General features: G+C 45.6%; 1 protein-coding gene across 2 annotated transcripts in view; it reads right to left on the reverse strand.

Moving 5' to 3' along the window:
- LOC126356193 (dipeptidyl peptidase 1-like) overlaps positions 1 to 17124 on the reverse strand; it is a 96715-nt gene that overhangs the window by 17841 nt on the left and 61750 nt on the right. For both annotated transcript variants that reach the window (XM_050006988.1, XM_050006979.1), the window contains exons 6-8: positions 10473 to 10598; positions 7661 to 7847; positions 1318 to 1429 (exon numbers count right to left, since the gene is read on the reverse strand). In XM_050006988.1, coding sequence (XP_049862945.1) covers positions 1318 to 1429; positions 7661 to 7847; positions 10473 to 10598 — 425 coding nt within the window. The remainder of the gene's footprint in view (positions 1 to 1317; positions 1430 to 7660; positions 7848 to 10472; positions 10599 to 17124) is intronic.

The following is a 17124-nucleotide window of genomic DNA, read 5'->3' on the forward strand; positions in this document are numbered from 1 at the left end:
GGTAGCACGGCGGTGTTCTGTGCTTCGTTCTGTATTTCCCTGTTGCCCTCCTCCTTCGGCGCCATGGTTTTGCGTATCAGCCTCATGCCGTAGCCATTAGCTCCAAAAATGGTCCTGAGGTTCTGCAGTTCAGCTTGCAGGTTGTATTTATCGCTGATCCTGTAGGCTCTCTTAGTTAAAGTTCGCAGGGCCGAATTCTTTTGCATAGGATGGTGGTGGGAGGAGGCATGCAGGTACCTGTCCGTGTTGGTGGGCTTCCTGTAAACTCTGTGTCCAAGCTTCCCGTCTGGCTTACGATAAACTTCTACGTCGAGAAAAGGCAATACCCCGTTCTTTTCAATCTCCATGGTAAAATGAATTTTGCTCTGCTGCTGGTTAAGATATTCGTGGAAGTTCTGAAGCTCTTCTTCTCCGTGTGGCCAGATAACAAAGGTGTCATCCACGTATCGTAGCCAGCATTCCGGGCGTAATGGCGCGGACAGGAGTGCTGTTTCTTCGAATGCTTGCATAAAAATGTCTGCTGCAATGCAAACGCCAATAAAATGAACTCCTAGTACCCTTCCTCCTCATCCTCACATCCAATCACAACACTCTTCCATAGTATATATGTACCCACACTTGCGTGCATTCAGCAGTTAGCAACACACCCTGAGGAAGGCGTCTTGCAACAGACGCCGAAACGTTGAAATTTTATAAATGACAATGCGGTCTCTAACCCAGAAGAATTTTATTGACATTGACAACGGCCGCGGAAGCCTACGGTTACATTTAAGTTTCTCGTTATTCTCATTTCTGTTATTCCTCGTCTTATCCCTCGCCCTAGTCATTGCTTTCCTCACCGATTCTGAGGAGACCCACATCTTTTCTCACTACTTTTCAGCGTCCTTCTGTAACACTTTTCAATCGTTTCGATCCTCTTCTTTTTCATTTTTCTCCCGTCCACTCACTTCCACAGACGACGGACGATTTAACGCCGAAGCACATGCCAGACTGAAGAATGATCTGGAAGAAAATCAGGACACTGACCTTTTCAAAGGAACAATCCCTGCAATTGCCTTAAATTGTTTAGAGAAAGAAAGAAAAATCTGAACATAGACATCCCGCTGGAAATCTGAACAGCCGCAGGTTCCATCTGGCCTCAGCGTGTCAGGCACGTGTAGTCTCCATGAGAGAAATGTTACGAATAATATCCTGTGCGTTGCTAATGATGCAGTAAAACGAGACACTTCATAAAAGGCAGAGGTACACAAAATACCCTCCGCCAGAGACGATAAGGTAGCTTGTACAGTCTGCGTATATACAAAAAGGATTGCTCACCCCCGATGAATTCGTAGGCGGACGAGTAGTGACGCGTACAGGTGACGTTAGTGGAACATTCCGTGTTGCTGCCGACATATGGGCTGCACGACTCCTCCACGAGACCGTAATCCTGCACGAAGGAGAAAAAAACATATTAACGTAATTACGGCAGCTAAAATCTTAGTGCACAAACAACATCATTTTAGGCCAGGTAAAGGCGATAAATCTGTTAGACAACCGACATCCTAAAGACAGGCCATAACTTCAAATATCGTGGCACCATACAGCTGCTTCACACACGATTTAAAAGCCTAGTCCATGGACCTCGTGGAGAAATTATAAATACAATATATGCAAATAAGATCAAGAAAGAAGCAAGATGCTAAGTGAAGTAATGAAATTTAAGATGAAATATTTTTTCAGCAATTTGATCAATCGGATGACTAAATATCCAGTGCACAAATACATTTTTATGTGGTAGTAATTAACTATGCTTAGTAAACATGTAATTCACCTACTGTAAACTATTAATTTATGGAGAACAGAAAGTATTGTCAGGCAGTTTCAATATTTTTGTTCGTGCCAAAACACCAACAAAACTCCTGCTCGATTTCATATGTAATTATGTGTTGACCGTTTTTTAATAAACGTTATCAAAATGTCAGCAATAGTTCTTATCTCAAGAACATATATTAGCACACACACTGGGGTGACAAAAGTCATGGGATAACTCTCAATATCGTGTCAGTCCTCGTTTTGCCCGAAGTAGTGCAGCAGCTCGACAGGAGAGGGACTGCACAAGTCGTTGCAAGTCCTCTGCAGAAATATTGAGGCATGCTGCAGGTATAGCCAACTACGAACGTGTTGTCGATGCAAGAATCTGTGCACAAAACGACCTCTCGATTATGTCCCATATCGGGCGACTTGGCAGGCCAAATCATTCGCTCTAATTGCCCAGAATGTTGTTCAAACCAATCGCGAACAATTGTGGCATGGTGACATGTTGCATTCTCATCCATATAATCCGCGCGGGGTAGCTGCAAGGTCTTAGGCGTCTTGCCATGGTTCGCGCGGCTCCCCCCGGCGGAGGTTCGAGTCCTCCCTCGGGCATGGCTGTGTGTGTGTGTGTTGCCCTTAGTTTAATTTAGAGTAAGTAGTGACCGATGACCTCGGCAGTCTGGTCCCATACGAACTTACTACATATTTCCTTTCCTTTCCATCCATAAAAATTCCAACGTTGTTTGGGAAGTCCGTGAATGGTTGAAAACGGTCTCCAAGTAACCGAACACAACCGTCTCCAGTCTATGATCAGTCCATTCCGTGTAAGCACTGCCCACTCCATTATGGAGCCACCACCAGCTTGCACAGTGCCTTGTGTCAACTTGAGTCCATGGCTTCGTGACACCTATGCCATATTCGAAACTTATCATTAGCTCTGACCAACTGAAATCAGGACTCATCTGACCAGGCCACGATTTTCCAGTGTCTAGAGTCCAACCGATATGGTTACAAGCCCAGGACAAGCGTTGCAGGTGATGTCGTTTGCTAAAAATGTAAATGTCATGTGACTAGGGTCTCCCGTCGGGTAGGCCCTTCGTCGGGGGTAAGTCTTTCGATATGACCACACTTCGGCGAATTGCCCGTCCATGGGAATGAAATGATGATGATTAGGACAACACAACACCCAGTTCCTAAGCGGAGAAAATCTCCGACCCAGCCGGGAATCGAACCCGGGCCCTAAGTACAAATGGCAGCTCCGCCAATGCTCTGCTCTGTCATACCTTGTGTACGCGATACTGCCACCATCTGTATATGTGGATATCGCTATCCCATGACTTTCGTCAAAAAAAAAAAGAAAAGGTTCAAATGTCTCTGAGCACTATGGGACTTAACAGCTGAGGTCATTAGTCCCCTAGAACTTAGAACTACTTAAACCTAACTAACTTAAGGACATCACACACATCCATGCCCGAGGCAGGATTCGAACCTGCGACCGTAGCGGTCGCGCGGTTCCAGACTGAAGCGCCAAGAACCGCTCGGTCACTCCGGCCGGCTAAGTGATCTTTAGTGAACTCGTGTATTGTATATATATTCTACCCATACGACTCGAACTATATACTGTGCGTTGAATAAACTTGGTAAAGTTTGTTAATACAATCATTTGCACTTGCGTAGCGACTATGGAGAAATTGAATTTTATTTGGGGTGCAATGTGACTGCCCTCACAAATTGATAATTTACTTGAGTGACAATTCACATTGAAGTTGTGGTTACTTCGCACAGAGAATATTTTTGAACTATTCTCAGTGAATATTTTGGTCTTCCTACCAATGTCTTGTATTTGTTCTAATCAAACGCTTTCCTGTTTCAGTTTTGTAACTCTGAAACTGGATATAGCAATGTAATTAATATTCCTGCTGCAAAATGCGCAAAGGACACAGGAGTTTATCTTGGCAAAATTGTCCCACCCGAAAGCCAACCTAGCCCAAGCGATGAGAATGCCATTTCCGCCGTTTCCCAGTTTCGACAAGAAGTTGCAGCCATGGCTCAACTACGTGGACAGATTGGAGCTACACTACGCAGCACAAAATCACAGGTGAAATGCAACAAAGAGCCTTTCCCCATGCATATGTTGGTGATGATGTGTACATTCTCATCCAAAAGCTTAATCCGGAGGTAGAGCCTAGTGAATTAATAAACGTTCAGTTGAAAGAGAGCAAACAGATTACAATGATTCCCAAATACATGTAGTGCGAATATACATATTTTTTCTCTTCGATTGAGTTAAGAAAACGGACAAAGTTTCTGTGAGTGGTTAGTCCAATTACATTGGTTAAGGTGCGATTTGTAAATTCCAGTGTCTCAGTGAGAAGTGTAAGCAATCATACCTGTATTCATTACGGTGGGACATGATTCTACAGCATCCAGCCGACAAAATTCTGATAAATGATTTATTGAGGTTATACGGCTTGTTTACCGTTCATCTGCGCTTTTTAACAAACAGTGACGTTGTCCGTGGCATTGCAGTATCTCTCGATCATACCGTATTTCAAACTACTACACAACGCCGCAACCCAGAGCGGTCACATCACCCCAGCTCACGTGACGGTCCGGACAAAGCCAGCTGCTCTCTAGGTAAAGCAAGAAAACAAGTTTCCACGAAGTTACGCTCTTGTCTTCGTTATTTTATAATGCACCAGTGTGATGACTGTTATTTTCTCAAAGTGTATACAAGAAACGCCACAAGGCCTAAGTGTGTAATTCTCCACATCAGATATGTCGTACTGACGAGTGGGTTCGTTTATAATTTCTTTCAGGTAAACGTAGTTTTGCTATGGTCCACAAAAATTTCAAGTAGTGGCGTAGCAGTCAACTGCATCCTTGTCGTTTTCCATACTAATACAGGTCCTTCATCCACAATTCTCAATTGACAATCTTATGAACAGTTAAGCTCACCACGTCTCAGAGTCAGTTGACCAGTTAGAACAATGATTGCATATCAGTCTGCCACCAGTTCTGTACTAATGTACGTTGCAAGGATACAACAACGTCAGCAAAGCTGTTAGTGGTCAAGTAGCAGGGCGCTAGTAATATTCTTGCTCTCAGCCTATTCGCAAATTTGGGACTGGAAGAGCACGACTCAGCCAATCAACTACTGGCTGTAGTACCTCATACATACCTTATGTGCCTCGTACGCAGGTTCGCAGCTACCTTAGGCAGCAAAACTACCTCTGTCAGGGAGTATGGAGCATGTATTACGCTGAAGTGTTCAGCAATACCAAAATTGTTCAGAGTGCAAAACATTCCCTTTGTCTTGAAGGATAAACTTTGAATTCCAACTACTACAGGAAGAAGGTGTCAATGGACCAAACAGCAATAGCCAATGGCTAAACCAATTGCGTCTGTAGAGAAACCAGATGGAGAGTTACATGGCCCACCCAAAGGATACTGCTGTCTATTGTAAAGTTGTAAAGCTTGTCGGCTAGAGTGATCCACAGACAGCTTGGCATCTACCCAAGTTCAAACTACTTCATAGGTTATTTGCCTCTTTATTTTACTTAGGCAAGCAATGCTGGGCGCCATCTCGAATAACCAAGCTGTTGGGTCACTCCATGTCTGACAATCAGGCCTTTACCAGAGAGCACCTCAATTAGCTACTTCCAAGATGCGGAAAACATCTCACATTTTCTTTTCCAGATGCTCTCCGTTCGTATCTCGACCTGGGCGACCCACGACAGCCTCAGCCAGCGTCTTCTCCACCTTATGGCCACATTTCGATGGACAGGGACAGGACTACTGTCTTCGAAACCATCTCGATGCAGGTCGATGTTTGCCGACTGCAAGACCTCATCCCACTGACCCACTCATTGAGGCTGTTACCCACGACATCGATATGGGTCCGCCATCTTTGCCCGCCGCGGTGGCCGAGCGGTTCTAGGCGCTTCAGTACGGAACAACGTGGCTGCTGCGGTCGCAGGTTCGAATCCTGCCTCAGGCATGGGTGTGTGTGATGTCCTTAGTTTAGTTAGGTTTAAGTGGTTCTAAGTCTGGGAGCTGATGACCTCAGATGTTAAGTCCCATAGTGCTAAGAGCTATTTGAACCATTTTCTTGAACCGCCATCTTTTCCCTAGGCAGAGGGGCGTGGGAGGGGGGATTCTGCACCCTAGGGCTTAATCCCCCTGCCATTACAGCCAGGTCTTCCAGATTGTCTACCCAGTAGACATCAACAGCGTAACAGTAACACGTTTACGGTCAGGCTCGCAGAGGGCGCCACACAGACATGCAGCGCCAAAATCACTGCATTCTTTTCTTACGCCAGTCACATTTAGGAAAATAGAGTAGGGCAAGCAACAGGTTGCTCAAGCGTATTTAGGAAACTGCACGTCTCCACGATAGCAAGTTGAATTGTGACTCCAGTGAGATGAAGTGCTCAGCAGTTACCTCCAGATTCAATTAATTGTGTCAGCCTGCTTAGCTGGGTGGTTACGTGCTCGTCTCCCATGCAAGCGGGCCCGGGTTCGATTCCTGACTGGATTGGAGATTTTCTCTGTTCGGGGACTGGGTGTTGTGTTGTGCTCATCATCATTTCATCCCCATCACTGGCGCGCAAGTCGCCCAATGTAGCGTCGACTGAAGACTCGCTCTTCGCGGCAGAACTTCCCCGGATGAGGCCTCTCGGCCAACGATGCCATATGCTTATTTCATTTTTTCTGTTAGTGATTACCCTCGAGTTTCATATCAGTTTGCTGTCAAACACATGGGGTCGCAAATGGCGGGAAATACCCCAGAAGTGGATGACAAATGTTGACTATGTACGTCACCAGATGACGTACCTCGTCGCATGTGCAGCGGTTGGGCGTGTCGATCTTACTCTCGCTGGTAGGGGGCAGTGTTAGACATCGCTCCACTAGACTACTCTGTTTTCGTAAATTTACACCGGTTCATCGTAGTACTGTATTACCACCAGCACTGCCGTATCGCATCGGACAATGCAAGAATGAGTACAGAGTACCCTAGTGGAACAATGCATAGTACTGTCCCGCTATCGGCGAGAGTAACATCGATAGGCCAAACTGCTGTACATGCGGCGAAGTACGTCATCTGGTGACGTTCCATGTTCAACGTTTGTCATCCGCTTTTGGAGTATTTACCGTCATTTGCAACACCAAGTTTCTTATAACAAATTACTCATCTCAGTGTTTCTACATCGCTTCTGGGATTTTTAAACTTTAATAAGAATCACCCTGCATAGTGCCTTGAATGAATGTGGTAATTTTTATTAATACTGTCATTTGTGGTTGCGTTGCCATCTTGAAGAAACGGACATCTGGTGTGCAAGACAGCACTTCGTGAGTGCTCTCTCAACAAGAGTACTGGCCAATGTCTGAGGTAGTGGTCTCAGACTGAAACTTCCTGGCGGATTAAAAATGTGTTTCAGATCGAACCCGAGACATTTCTTTCTTCTAGGAGTACTAGCTTTACAAGGTTATCAGGAGAACTCCTGTGGAATTTAGGAGGTCGGAGAACAGGTACTGGTGGAAGTACAGCTGTGAGGGTGGGTTGTGAGTTGTGCTTGCAGGGTGAGTCGTGAATCGTGCTAGGGTAGCTCTCACATATTCCCGTGAAAGGCAAAGGTCCCAGGCTCAAGCCCAGGTGCAGCCTAGAGTTTTAATCTACTAGGAAATTTAAAATCAGTGCACACACAACTGCACAGTGAAAATTCATTCTGGTCCCAGAATATATGGGAAACACTGCCCTAAGGCGCTGCCACTTTTGGTATTGTTAGTGTTCAGCCAAGGATCAGTGTGAAGTGACATTCATCATTTGAGGACCGGTAATAAACCGGTGAGTATGATGTACCTTGCCATATCTGCCAGCAACGAGGTAGGAGAAACCTCCGGAGCAGCCCTGGTCGAGAGGGCTGCAGCTGACCACGTCCTGCGGCGAGAAGACGGGCCGCTGCGTGTTGTTGGTCTGGATGCGGGTGCGAGCCTCCAGCATGCCGGCTGCGGAGAATGCGAAGCAGCTGCCGCAGTTGCCTTGGTTCCTGCAAATAAAGACGCTCCCGCTGTGCGACACTTCAACAACAACGGGTCAGGATGAGGCAGAATTCTTCTTTGGGAGGTTGTTTTTCTTGTCATACTTACCGCATTGTGTTGTTATTTACGGTACCTGATGCATGTAAATTTACTATGTGGAAATTTTAATGCTAAGGGCAAAGAGAAAACATTGTCCGTGTAATTCAGTCAAGAGAAAGCGCGAAAGAGTTTAAATAGTGTAAGAGTGTGGCTACGGAGAAATGCTAAGGAATAGCGTGTGAATATTTGAGGAAAACGATTTGAAAGTACATGAGGTCAATTAAGTTCTATGGAAGGGTGTATGGAATAAAGCTCAGATGGTATATATTCAAGGAGTACTGACCAGGTGAAAATTCCTCAGTCAGTATTAAATTATAGCTGGTTTATGTATTCCCACAGTTTAGAAAACAGTAAGTTACGAAACAGAGAAGCAAATTTACCGTTTCAGGTCATAAGTTGTCCATAATTAAACGTACAAACCATGCTTCTTTGATTTTTGTTTATATTTTCGTTAATGTGTGCACCAACTATGAAAATCTAAATTGTCAGTGCCATACTTTTGTCTCTTACTCTCTCTCTCTCTCTCTCTCTCTTTCTCTTTCTATTTCTCTCTTTCTCTGTGTGTGTGTGTGTGTGTGTGTGTGTGTGTGTGTGTGTGTGTTTGTGTGTGTAGGTTATGAGCGCTGAGCCAACGATGATGTAAAGATGCATTACTAGTAAAAAACTTTTTTTTTTTAATCTGGACGTGGGACTGTGGAAGGACGTCGTCAAAAGTAGCAAATCAGATAGGAGATCAATTTCAACTTACGACAGAATCAACCGGGTGCATTATAAATAGCAGGACGTTGTCAAAAGTAGTCACACAGAAAGAAAAGGAGATTAATTCCGTTTGACGACAGAATTTATAAGGTGCCTGCTTTGGGGAAGCATCTGAATACCCTGAACGCACAAAGGCAAACCTTTTGCTGTGTTTCGTAATGTTTGCCTAACACAGTAAATGTCTTTCACCTATTTTACGTTCACTCTAAGAAGACTCTCGCCGAAAAAGCTGACGGGAGTGACTGAAATCGATATAAACTGACTGACATCGGCCGGTGTTTACTTAGTTATGGTCGCTGCTAGCTTAAAGTATCAGACAGTGCTGTATTTAATACGCCTGCGTCTACGAAAGCAGAAAAAAATGGTTCAAATGGCTCTGAGCACTAGGGGACTTAACAAGCACTATTGGACTTAATGTCTGAGGTCATCAGTCCCCTACACTTAGAACTACTTAAACCAAACTAACCTAAGGACATCACACACATCCATGCCCGAGGCAGGATTAGAACCTGCGACCGTAGCAGCAGCGCAGTTCCGGACGGAACGGCCAAAACCGCTCGTCCACAGCGGCCGGACAAAAGCAGAAGTGAAACGCCGAGTTAACGACCACTGAAATGCTATATGCAATAGAGCTTGAAATAACCTTAATTACTGACTGTAGACGCATGAAGGTAGATGCTAACCAGCCCGAGAAAGTCTACTTGCAAAGTTCCGAGGACCGTCTTTATATGATTACAACTATCCCTTCCATATCGTTCCAGTAGGTTCCGTGAGGACAAGGTTAGATTAATTACAAAGCGCACAGAGAGATTTACAAACAGTGATCCTTTCCCCGCTCTGTACGTGAATGGAGCAGGAAGAAGCCCTAACAACTGGTACACTGGGAAGAAGTCTATCATGCACTTCATAATGATTTGCAGAGTATGATTGCAGATGTAGACGTCAACAGCAGATGTTTCAACATTTGTACAACTTTGTGGCCCCACAGTGAATTTTTCACTCTGAAGCGGAATGTAGGTTTGGAAAATTCCGCCAGCCGCGGTGGCCCTGCGGTTCTAGGCGCTGCAGTCCGGAACCGCGGGACTGCTACGGTCGCAGGTTCGAATCCTGCCTCGGGAATGGATGTGTGTGTGTCCTTAGGTTAGTTAGGTTTAAGTAGTTCTAAGTTCTAGGGGACTGATGACCTAAGATCTTAAGTCCCATAATGCTCAGAGCCATTTTTTTTTTTTTTTTTTGGAAAATTCCAATCAGATTAAAACTGTGCCTGATCGAGATTCAAGTCCAGAAACATTCCTTTCAGGGGCATTGCTCTTGCTGGCTGAGCTAGCCATGCACGACTCAGGACTCACGCTCACAGCTGCGCTTCGGCCAGTACCTCCTTCACACTTCCCGCGATTCACAGTAACTTTACTGCGCACACGGAAGATCTTTCCTGCCAAGAAAGAGATCGCGGAGAAATGGCTTATGGATTATATTTTCAGAATGAATATTTCACTCCACTGCGAAGTGTGATCTGTAATTAATGGCAAGACTGAGAGTTGCTGTCCGTCACACAATTTAATCTGCTGGGAATTTTGAAAACATGCTGGGTGATCGGATACCAATAAACAATTCATCATATGCGACCTTTACTAGTCTTTCACCTAACATATTGCCAGCCAGCATAAGAAGAATGGAAGTCAAACTAAACCATTGACTGTCCTTCTTTACCGTTCTTAGTGGCTTTGTAGCGTTCAACTTGGCAGCACACGCCAGATGATCAGGACGAGGCTCACCTGACTGGAGACACGTAGTTGACGCCGTCGACGTCCCTCCAGTCCCACTGCCTGGGCAAGTAGGAGGCGCGCCGCTTCAGCTCCGCCGTCACAGGTGCTGGCTCCGGCCTCTCTGCCAGCCACGTGCTGCAAAAAGAATATAAATCCGTCCGCTGTCACTCGTGTTCACTGCATCGTCTATTCCACTAGTGTTAGCGCTACTTATCTTCCTTTTATAAGAGAATCCGACTTCGCATGGGTAGTACCAAGCAAATAAGGCTGGGCAACTTTATTAAAATCGACAGAACAACGTTAACTGTAAATTACAGTATTACTTAAATGATTTAATCATCACATGTCAGAGAAGTTCTCGTAAGTCATGACTTCGTCGGCAAAGATCGTCTTAGTTCAACTAACTGACACGAAATATGTATAAATCTACAGAAAAACCTTCCTAATAAAACAGACTGTCAGCGTGAAAACCATACCAACAGCAAATCCTGAGATTATCCCGTACACACAAACAGCAAAAAGCGGCGGCCGTCTTTATAGATGCGTATACAGGGAATGTCCGGCACATAGCTCGCGTGCGGTTGAAGCGGTATTGAATAGCGTATTTCATGACAGGTGGACTGGTCGTCGAAGCACTATACCTTGGCCCGCACGTTCACCGGATCTGATGTGCCCGGATTTCTTTCTCCGGGGAAAGTTTGAAGGATATTTGCTATCGTGATCCACCGACAACGCCTGACAACAAGCGTCAGGGCATTGTCAATGCATTCTCAATGCATGTGCAAACATTACGGAAGGCGAACTACTCGCTGTTGAGAGGAATGTCGTTACACATACTGCCAAATGCATTGAGGTTGACGGACATCATTTTGAGCATTTATTGCATTAATGTCGGTAATCACGCTGTAACAGCATGCGTTCTCAGAAATGATAAGCTCACAAAGGTACATGTATCACATTGGAACAACTGAAATAAAATGTTCAAACGTACCTACGTTCTGTACTTTAATTTAAAAAACCTACCTGTTACCAACTGTTCGTAAAAATTGTGTGCCATATGTTTGTGACTATTACAGCGCCATCTGTCACAAAGCGAAAAAAGTGGTCCAAGAAAAACAGTCATATTTCTTTACGTACTACATGAATATGTAATAAAAATTGGGGTTCCTATTTAACAAAACGCAGTTTATATCCGTTTGACCTACGGCAGCGCCATCTAGAGGGCCAACCATAGCGCCATCTGGTTTCCCCCTTCAAGCTAGACGAGTTTCGTTCCCTGTACGTTTTTCGTTTGGTGCTTATTTTGTGAGATATTTGGCCCAGTAACTATCAATGGACCACCCTGTATAGCGCGATTCAGCTATGGGTTTTATACAACCATCAACGCCTTCAAAAATCGTGTGCGAGATTGTCATGGCCTCTTGTTCGTTACGTGCAAACTGTTAGTCCTACAGGAAAAAATGAAAAACATCTTTTCATGGGAAACTTAATGTAGTTATATTTTATACTGTGATTCATTTCCGCTAGAGGGCGCAGTTTTCGCATAATTCAAGAAAAACGCACAAAAGTGACCATAAGAGGCGCTTCTCTTCAGCTCCAACCTTCTAACACGTTTTTCTTGCATAATTCGTAAACAATAGTCTCCACCGAAAAGGCGTCCCAGTACAAAAATTAGCTACACTGAATTTCCTACAAAACTGTTCATTTTTTTCTATAGGACTAATAGTTCCTATGTACCGAGGGAGGGAATATAAAAATCTTCCGTGTGGTATTTGAATGCACTGCGGGTTGCATAAAACCCATAGGTAGAGCCAGCTTATTAACCTGTGTATAAAGATACGTAGTAATATTAATGTCAATATTCTTTCACAATTACTTAGCAATAATCTGAATTACAGTCGTAAGTAGCCCGTACACAAGCATGATGAAAATTGTTGTAATATAATAATATATTGCCTATTCCATGATATTTCGCGATTTCACCCGAAAGATGGTAACTTGCGGCAACGACTTTTCCACTGACTAACAGGCAGCCATTCGCAAGTGAATTTTAGAATTGAAGAATGCCAGTATTGTTAGCTATATTTATGTGGCGCTTGCACATATTTCAGCGTAGCCACATCACCTTTAACTACGGAGCAAATGGCGGTAATCCGAGTTGACTTCGTCTCAGTGGTCCAAAACGTGTCTAAGCATAGGCGTACACAAGGAAATGGCGGCGAGGTGATGGGGGCAGGGAGGGGAGGAGGAGGAATGCAAGAGGTGGCCCTTTCTCCTGTTGGAATCTGGGGGTACAGGCTTTTCATTCATTACAAAACCAGTGGAAAATGTTCCTATCGAAGCAAGAAGAATGTGAATATGTTCCTGTTTATTTAAAAGCCTACGACTCAATAGTGGGGTACCAGTGCCTCATTCTACCTTTCTCAGCACCTTTAAAAATTTTTCAAAAATTTTGGCTTGCAAAATTATTCGCGCTTTAAAAAAAAAAAAAAAGAAAAAGAAAAGCTGTCACAAGCTGCACTAAGTTTAACTCGGTCACATCCACTAGTCCATCCCTGCAAGTCGCTCATACTCATCCACTCCCAGTTGCCCTTCTTCACTCACTCGTTCAGCCCAACTCATTTCATTACCTCTCTGAGCCTCTCTGTCATTGTCAGCTGCAGTCCCCTTCCATTTGTCTACTACTACCGTAGTGTCAGGTTCTCTCTACTGCTCTCTCTTGCTGCTAATATCTCATGTGCCGGCCGTTGTGGCCGAGCGGTTCTAGGCGCTACAGTCTGGAACCGCGCGACCGCTACGATCGCAGGTTCGAATCCTGCCTCGGGCATGGATGTGTGTGATGTCCTTGGGTTAGTAGGTTTAAGTAGTTCTAAGTTCTAGGGGACTGATGACCTAAGCAGTTAAGTCCCATCGTGCTCAGAGCCAGCCAATATCTCATTTCTTCCTTCCTACGGCCGCTGTCTCTTCCCGCTGTCGCTATCTCTCTCTTCCTCGTTGTCACTGTTATGTGGTCTTTCTCATTATCACTGGCTCTAGCCCACTTGCACTTTCGCTTTGTTTTCCTTCCTACCCCATCCCCCACCCCTTCCCCCCTGGTAATATCTCTTTCACTCTTGTCCTAGCACTGTTCTGTCATTGTCATTACCACTGCTACTGTGCCCCTCTTTCTCTCATATTAGCATCACTTTTCACTCCATTTTCAATTGCCACTGCCTTCTTCTCTCTCAGCATAAAAAAACGCAAATACACTCCTGGAAATGGAAAAAAGAACACATTGACACCGGTGTGTCAGATCCGGACACTGCCAGAGGGCTGTACAAGCAATGATCACACGCACGGCACAGCGGACACACCAGGAACCGCGGTGTTGGCCGTCGAATGGCGCTAGCTGCGCAGCATTTGTGCACCGCCGCCGTCAGTGTCAGCCAGTTTGCCGTGGCATACGGAGTTCCCTCGCAGTCTTTAACACTGGTAGCATGCCGCGACAGCGTGGACGTGAACCGTATGTGCAGTTGACGGACTTTGAGCGAGGGCGTATAGTGGGCATGCGGGAGGCCGGGTGGACGTACCGCCGAATTGCTCAACACGTGGGGCGTGAGGTCTCCACAGTACATCGATGTTGTCGCCAGTGGTCGGCGGAAGGTGCACGTGCCCGTCGACCTGGGACCGGACCGCAGCGACGCACGGATGCACGCCAAGACCGTAGGATCCTACGCAGTGCCGTAGGGGACCGCACCCGCCACTTCCCAGCAAATTAGGGACACTGTTGCTCCTGGGGTATCGGCAGGGACCATTCGCAACCGTCTCCATGAAGCTGGGCTACGGTCCCGCACACCGTTAGGCCATCTTCCGCTCACGCCCCAACATCGTGCAGCCCGCCTCCAGTGGTGTCGCGACAGGCATGAATGGAGGGACGAATGGAGACGTGTCGTCTTCAGCGATGAGAGCCGCTTCTGCCTTGGTGCCAATGATGGTCGTATGCGTGTTTGGCGCCGTGCAGGTGAGCGCCACAATCAGGACTGCATACGGCCGAGGCACACAGGGCCAACACCCGGCATCATGGTGTGGGGAGCGATCTCCTACACTGGCCGTACACCTCTGGTGATCGTCGAGGGGACACTGAATAGTGCACGGTACATCCAAACCGTCATCGAACCCATCGTTCTACCAGTCCTAGACCGGCAAGGGAACTTCCTGTCCCAACAGGACAATGCACGTCCGCATGTATCCCGTGCCACCCAACGTGCTCTAGAAGGTGTAAGTCAACTACCCTGGCCAGCAAGGTCTCCGGATCTGTCCCCCATTGAGCATGTTTGGGACTGGATGAAGCGTCGTCTCACGCGGTCTGCACGTCCAGCACGAACGCTGGTCCAACTGAGGCGCCAGATGGAAATGGCATGGCAAGCCGTTCCACAGGACTACATCCAGCATCTCTACGATCGTCTCCATGGGAGAATAGCAGCCTGCATTGCTGCGAAAGGTGGATATACACTGTACTAGTGCCGACATTGTGCATGCTCTGTTGCCTGTATCTATGTGCCTGTGGTTCTGTCAGTGTGATCATGTGATGTATCTGACCCCAGGAATGTGTCAATAAAGTTTCCCCTTCCTGGGACAATGAATTCACGGTGTTCTTATTTCAATTTCCAGGAGTGTATTTTCGCATTCCAAAATTCTTGGGAAAAATTTTAAAGGCGCTTAGGAAAGTAGTAAGAGCCAGCTGATACCCCACTTTCCAGTCGGTCGCCCCATGAGCCATGGGCCTTGCCGTTGGTGGGGAGGCTTGCGTGCCTCAGCGATACCAATAGCCGTACCGTAGGTGCAACCACAACGGAGGGGCATCTGTTGAGACAAACGTGTGGTTCCTGAAGAGGGGTAGTAGCCTTTTCAGTAGTTGCAGGGGCAACAGCCTGGATGATTGACTGATCTGGCCTTGTAACAATAACCAAAACGGCCTTGCTGTGCTGGTACTGCGAACGGCTGAAAGCAAGGGGAAACTACGACCGTAATCTTTCCCGAGGGCATGCAGCTTTACTGTATGATAAAATGATGATGGCGTCCTCTTGGGTAAAATATTCCGGAGGTAAAATAGTCCCCCATTCGGATCTCCGGGCAGGGACTACTCAACAGGATGTCGTTATCAGGAGAAAGAAAACTGCCGTTCTACGGATCGGAGACGGAATGTCAGATTACTTAATCGGGCAGGTAGGTTAGAAAATTTAAAAAGGGAAATGGATAGGTTAAAGTTAGATATCGTGGGAATCAGGGAAGTTCGGTGGCAGGAGGGACAAGACTTCTGGTCAAGTGACTACAGGGTTATAAACACAAAATCAAATAGGGGTAATTCAGGAGTAGGTTTAATAATGAATAGGAAAATAGGAATGCGGGTAAGCTACTACAAACAGCATAGTGAACGCATTATTGTGGCCAAGATAGATACGAAGCCCACACCTACTACAGTAGTACAAGTTTATATGCCAACTAGCTCTGCAGATGACGAAGAAATTGAAGAAATGTATGATCAAATAAAAGAAATTATTCAGATAGTGAAGGGTGACGAAAATTTAATAGTCATGGGTGACTGGAATTCGGTAGTAGGAAAAGGGAGAGAAGGAAACGTAGTAGGTGAATATGGATTGAGGCAAAGAAATGAAAGAGGAAGCCGTCTGGTACAGAGCACAACTTAATCATAGCTAACGCTTCGTTCAAGAACCATAAAAGAAGGCTGTATACATGGAAGAAGCCTGGAGATACTGACAGGTTTCAGATAGATTATATAATGGTAAGACAGAGATTTAGGAACCAAGTTTTAAATTGTAAGACATTTCCCGGGGCAGATGTGGACTCTGACCACAATCTATTGGTTATGACCTGTACATTAAAACTAAGGAAACTGCAAAAAGGTGGGAATTTAAGGAGATGGGACCTGGATAAACTAAAAGAACCAGAGGTTGTACAGAGTTTCAGGGAGAGCATAAGGGAGCAATTGACAGGAATGGGGGAAAGAAATACGGTAGAAGAAGAATGGGTAGCTTTGAGGGATGAAGTACCGATGGCAGTAGAGGATCAAGTAGGTAGGAAGACGAGGGCTGGTAGAAATTCTTGGGTAACAGAAGAAATATTGAATTTAATTGATGAAAGGAGAAAATATAAAAACGCAGTAAATGAAGCAGGCAAAAAGGAATACAGACGTCTCAAAATGAGATCGACACGAAGTGGAAAATGGGTAAGCAGGGATGGCTAGAGGACAAATGTAAGGATGTAGAGGCTTATCTCACGAGGGGTAAGGTAGATACTGCCTACAGGAAAATTAAAGAGACCTTTGGAGATAAGAGAACCACTTGTATGAACATCAAGAGCTCAGATGGAAACCCAGTTCTAAGCAAAGAAGGGAAAGCAGAAAGGTGGAAGGACTATATAGAGGGTCTATACAAGGGCGATGTACTTGAGGACAATATAGTAGAAATGGAAGAGGATCTAGATGAAGATGAAATGGGAGATACGATACTGCGTGAATAGTTTGACAGAGCACTGAAAGACCTGAGTCGAAACAAGGCCCCGGGAGTAGACAACATTCCATTGGAACTACTGACGGCCTTGGGAGAGCCAGCCCTGAGCAAAATGTATGAGACAGGCGAAATACCCTCAGACTTCAAGAAGA

This window comes from Schistocerca gregaria, chromosome 1 (assembly GCF_023897955.1).
Source record: "Schistocerca gregaria isolate iqSchGreg1 chromosome 1, iqSchGreg1.2, whole genome shotgun sequence".
NCBI lineage: Eukaryota > Metazoa > Arthropoda > Insecta > Orthoptera > Acrididae > Schistocerca > Schistocerca gregaria.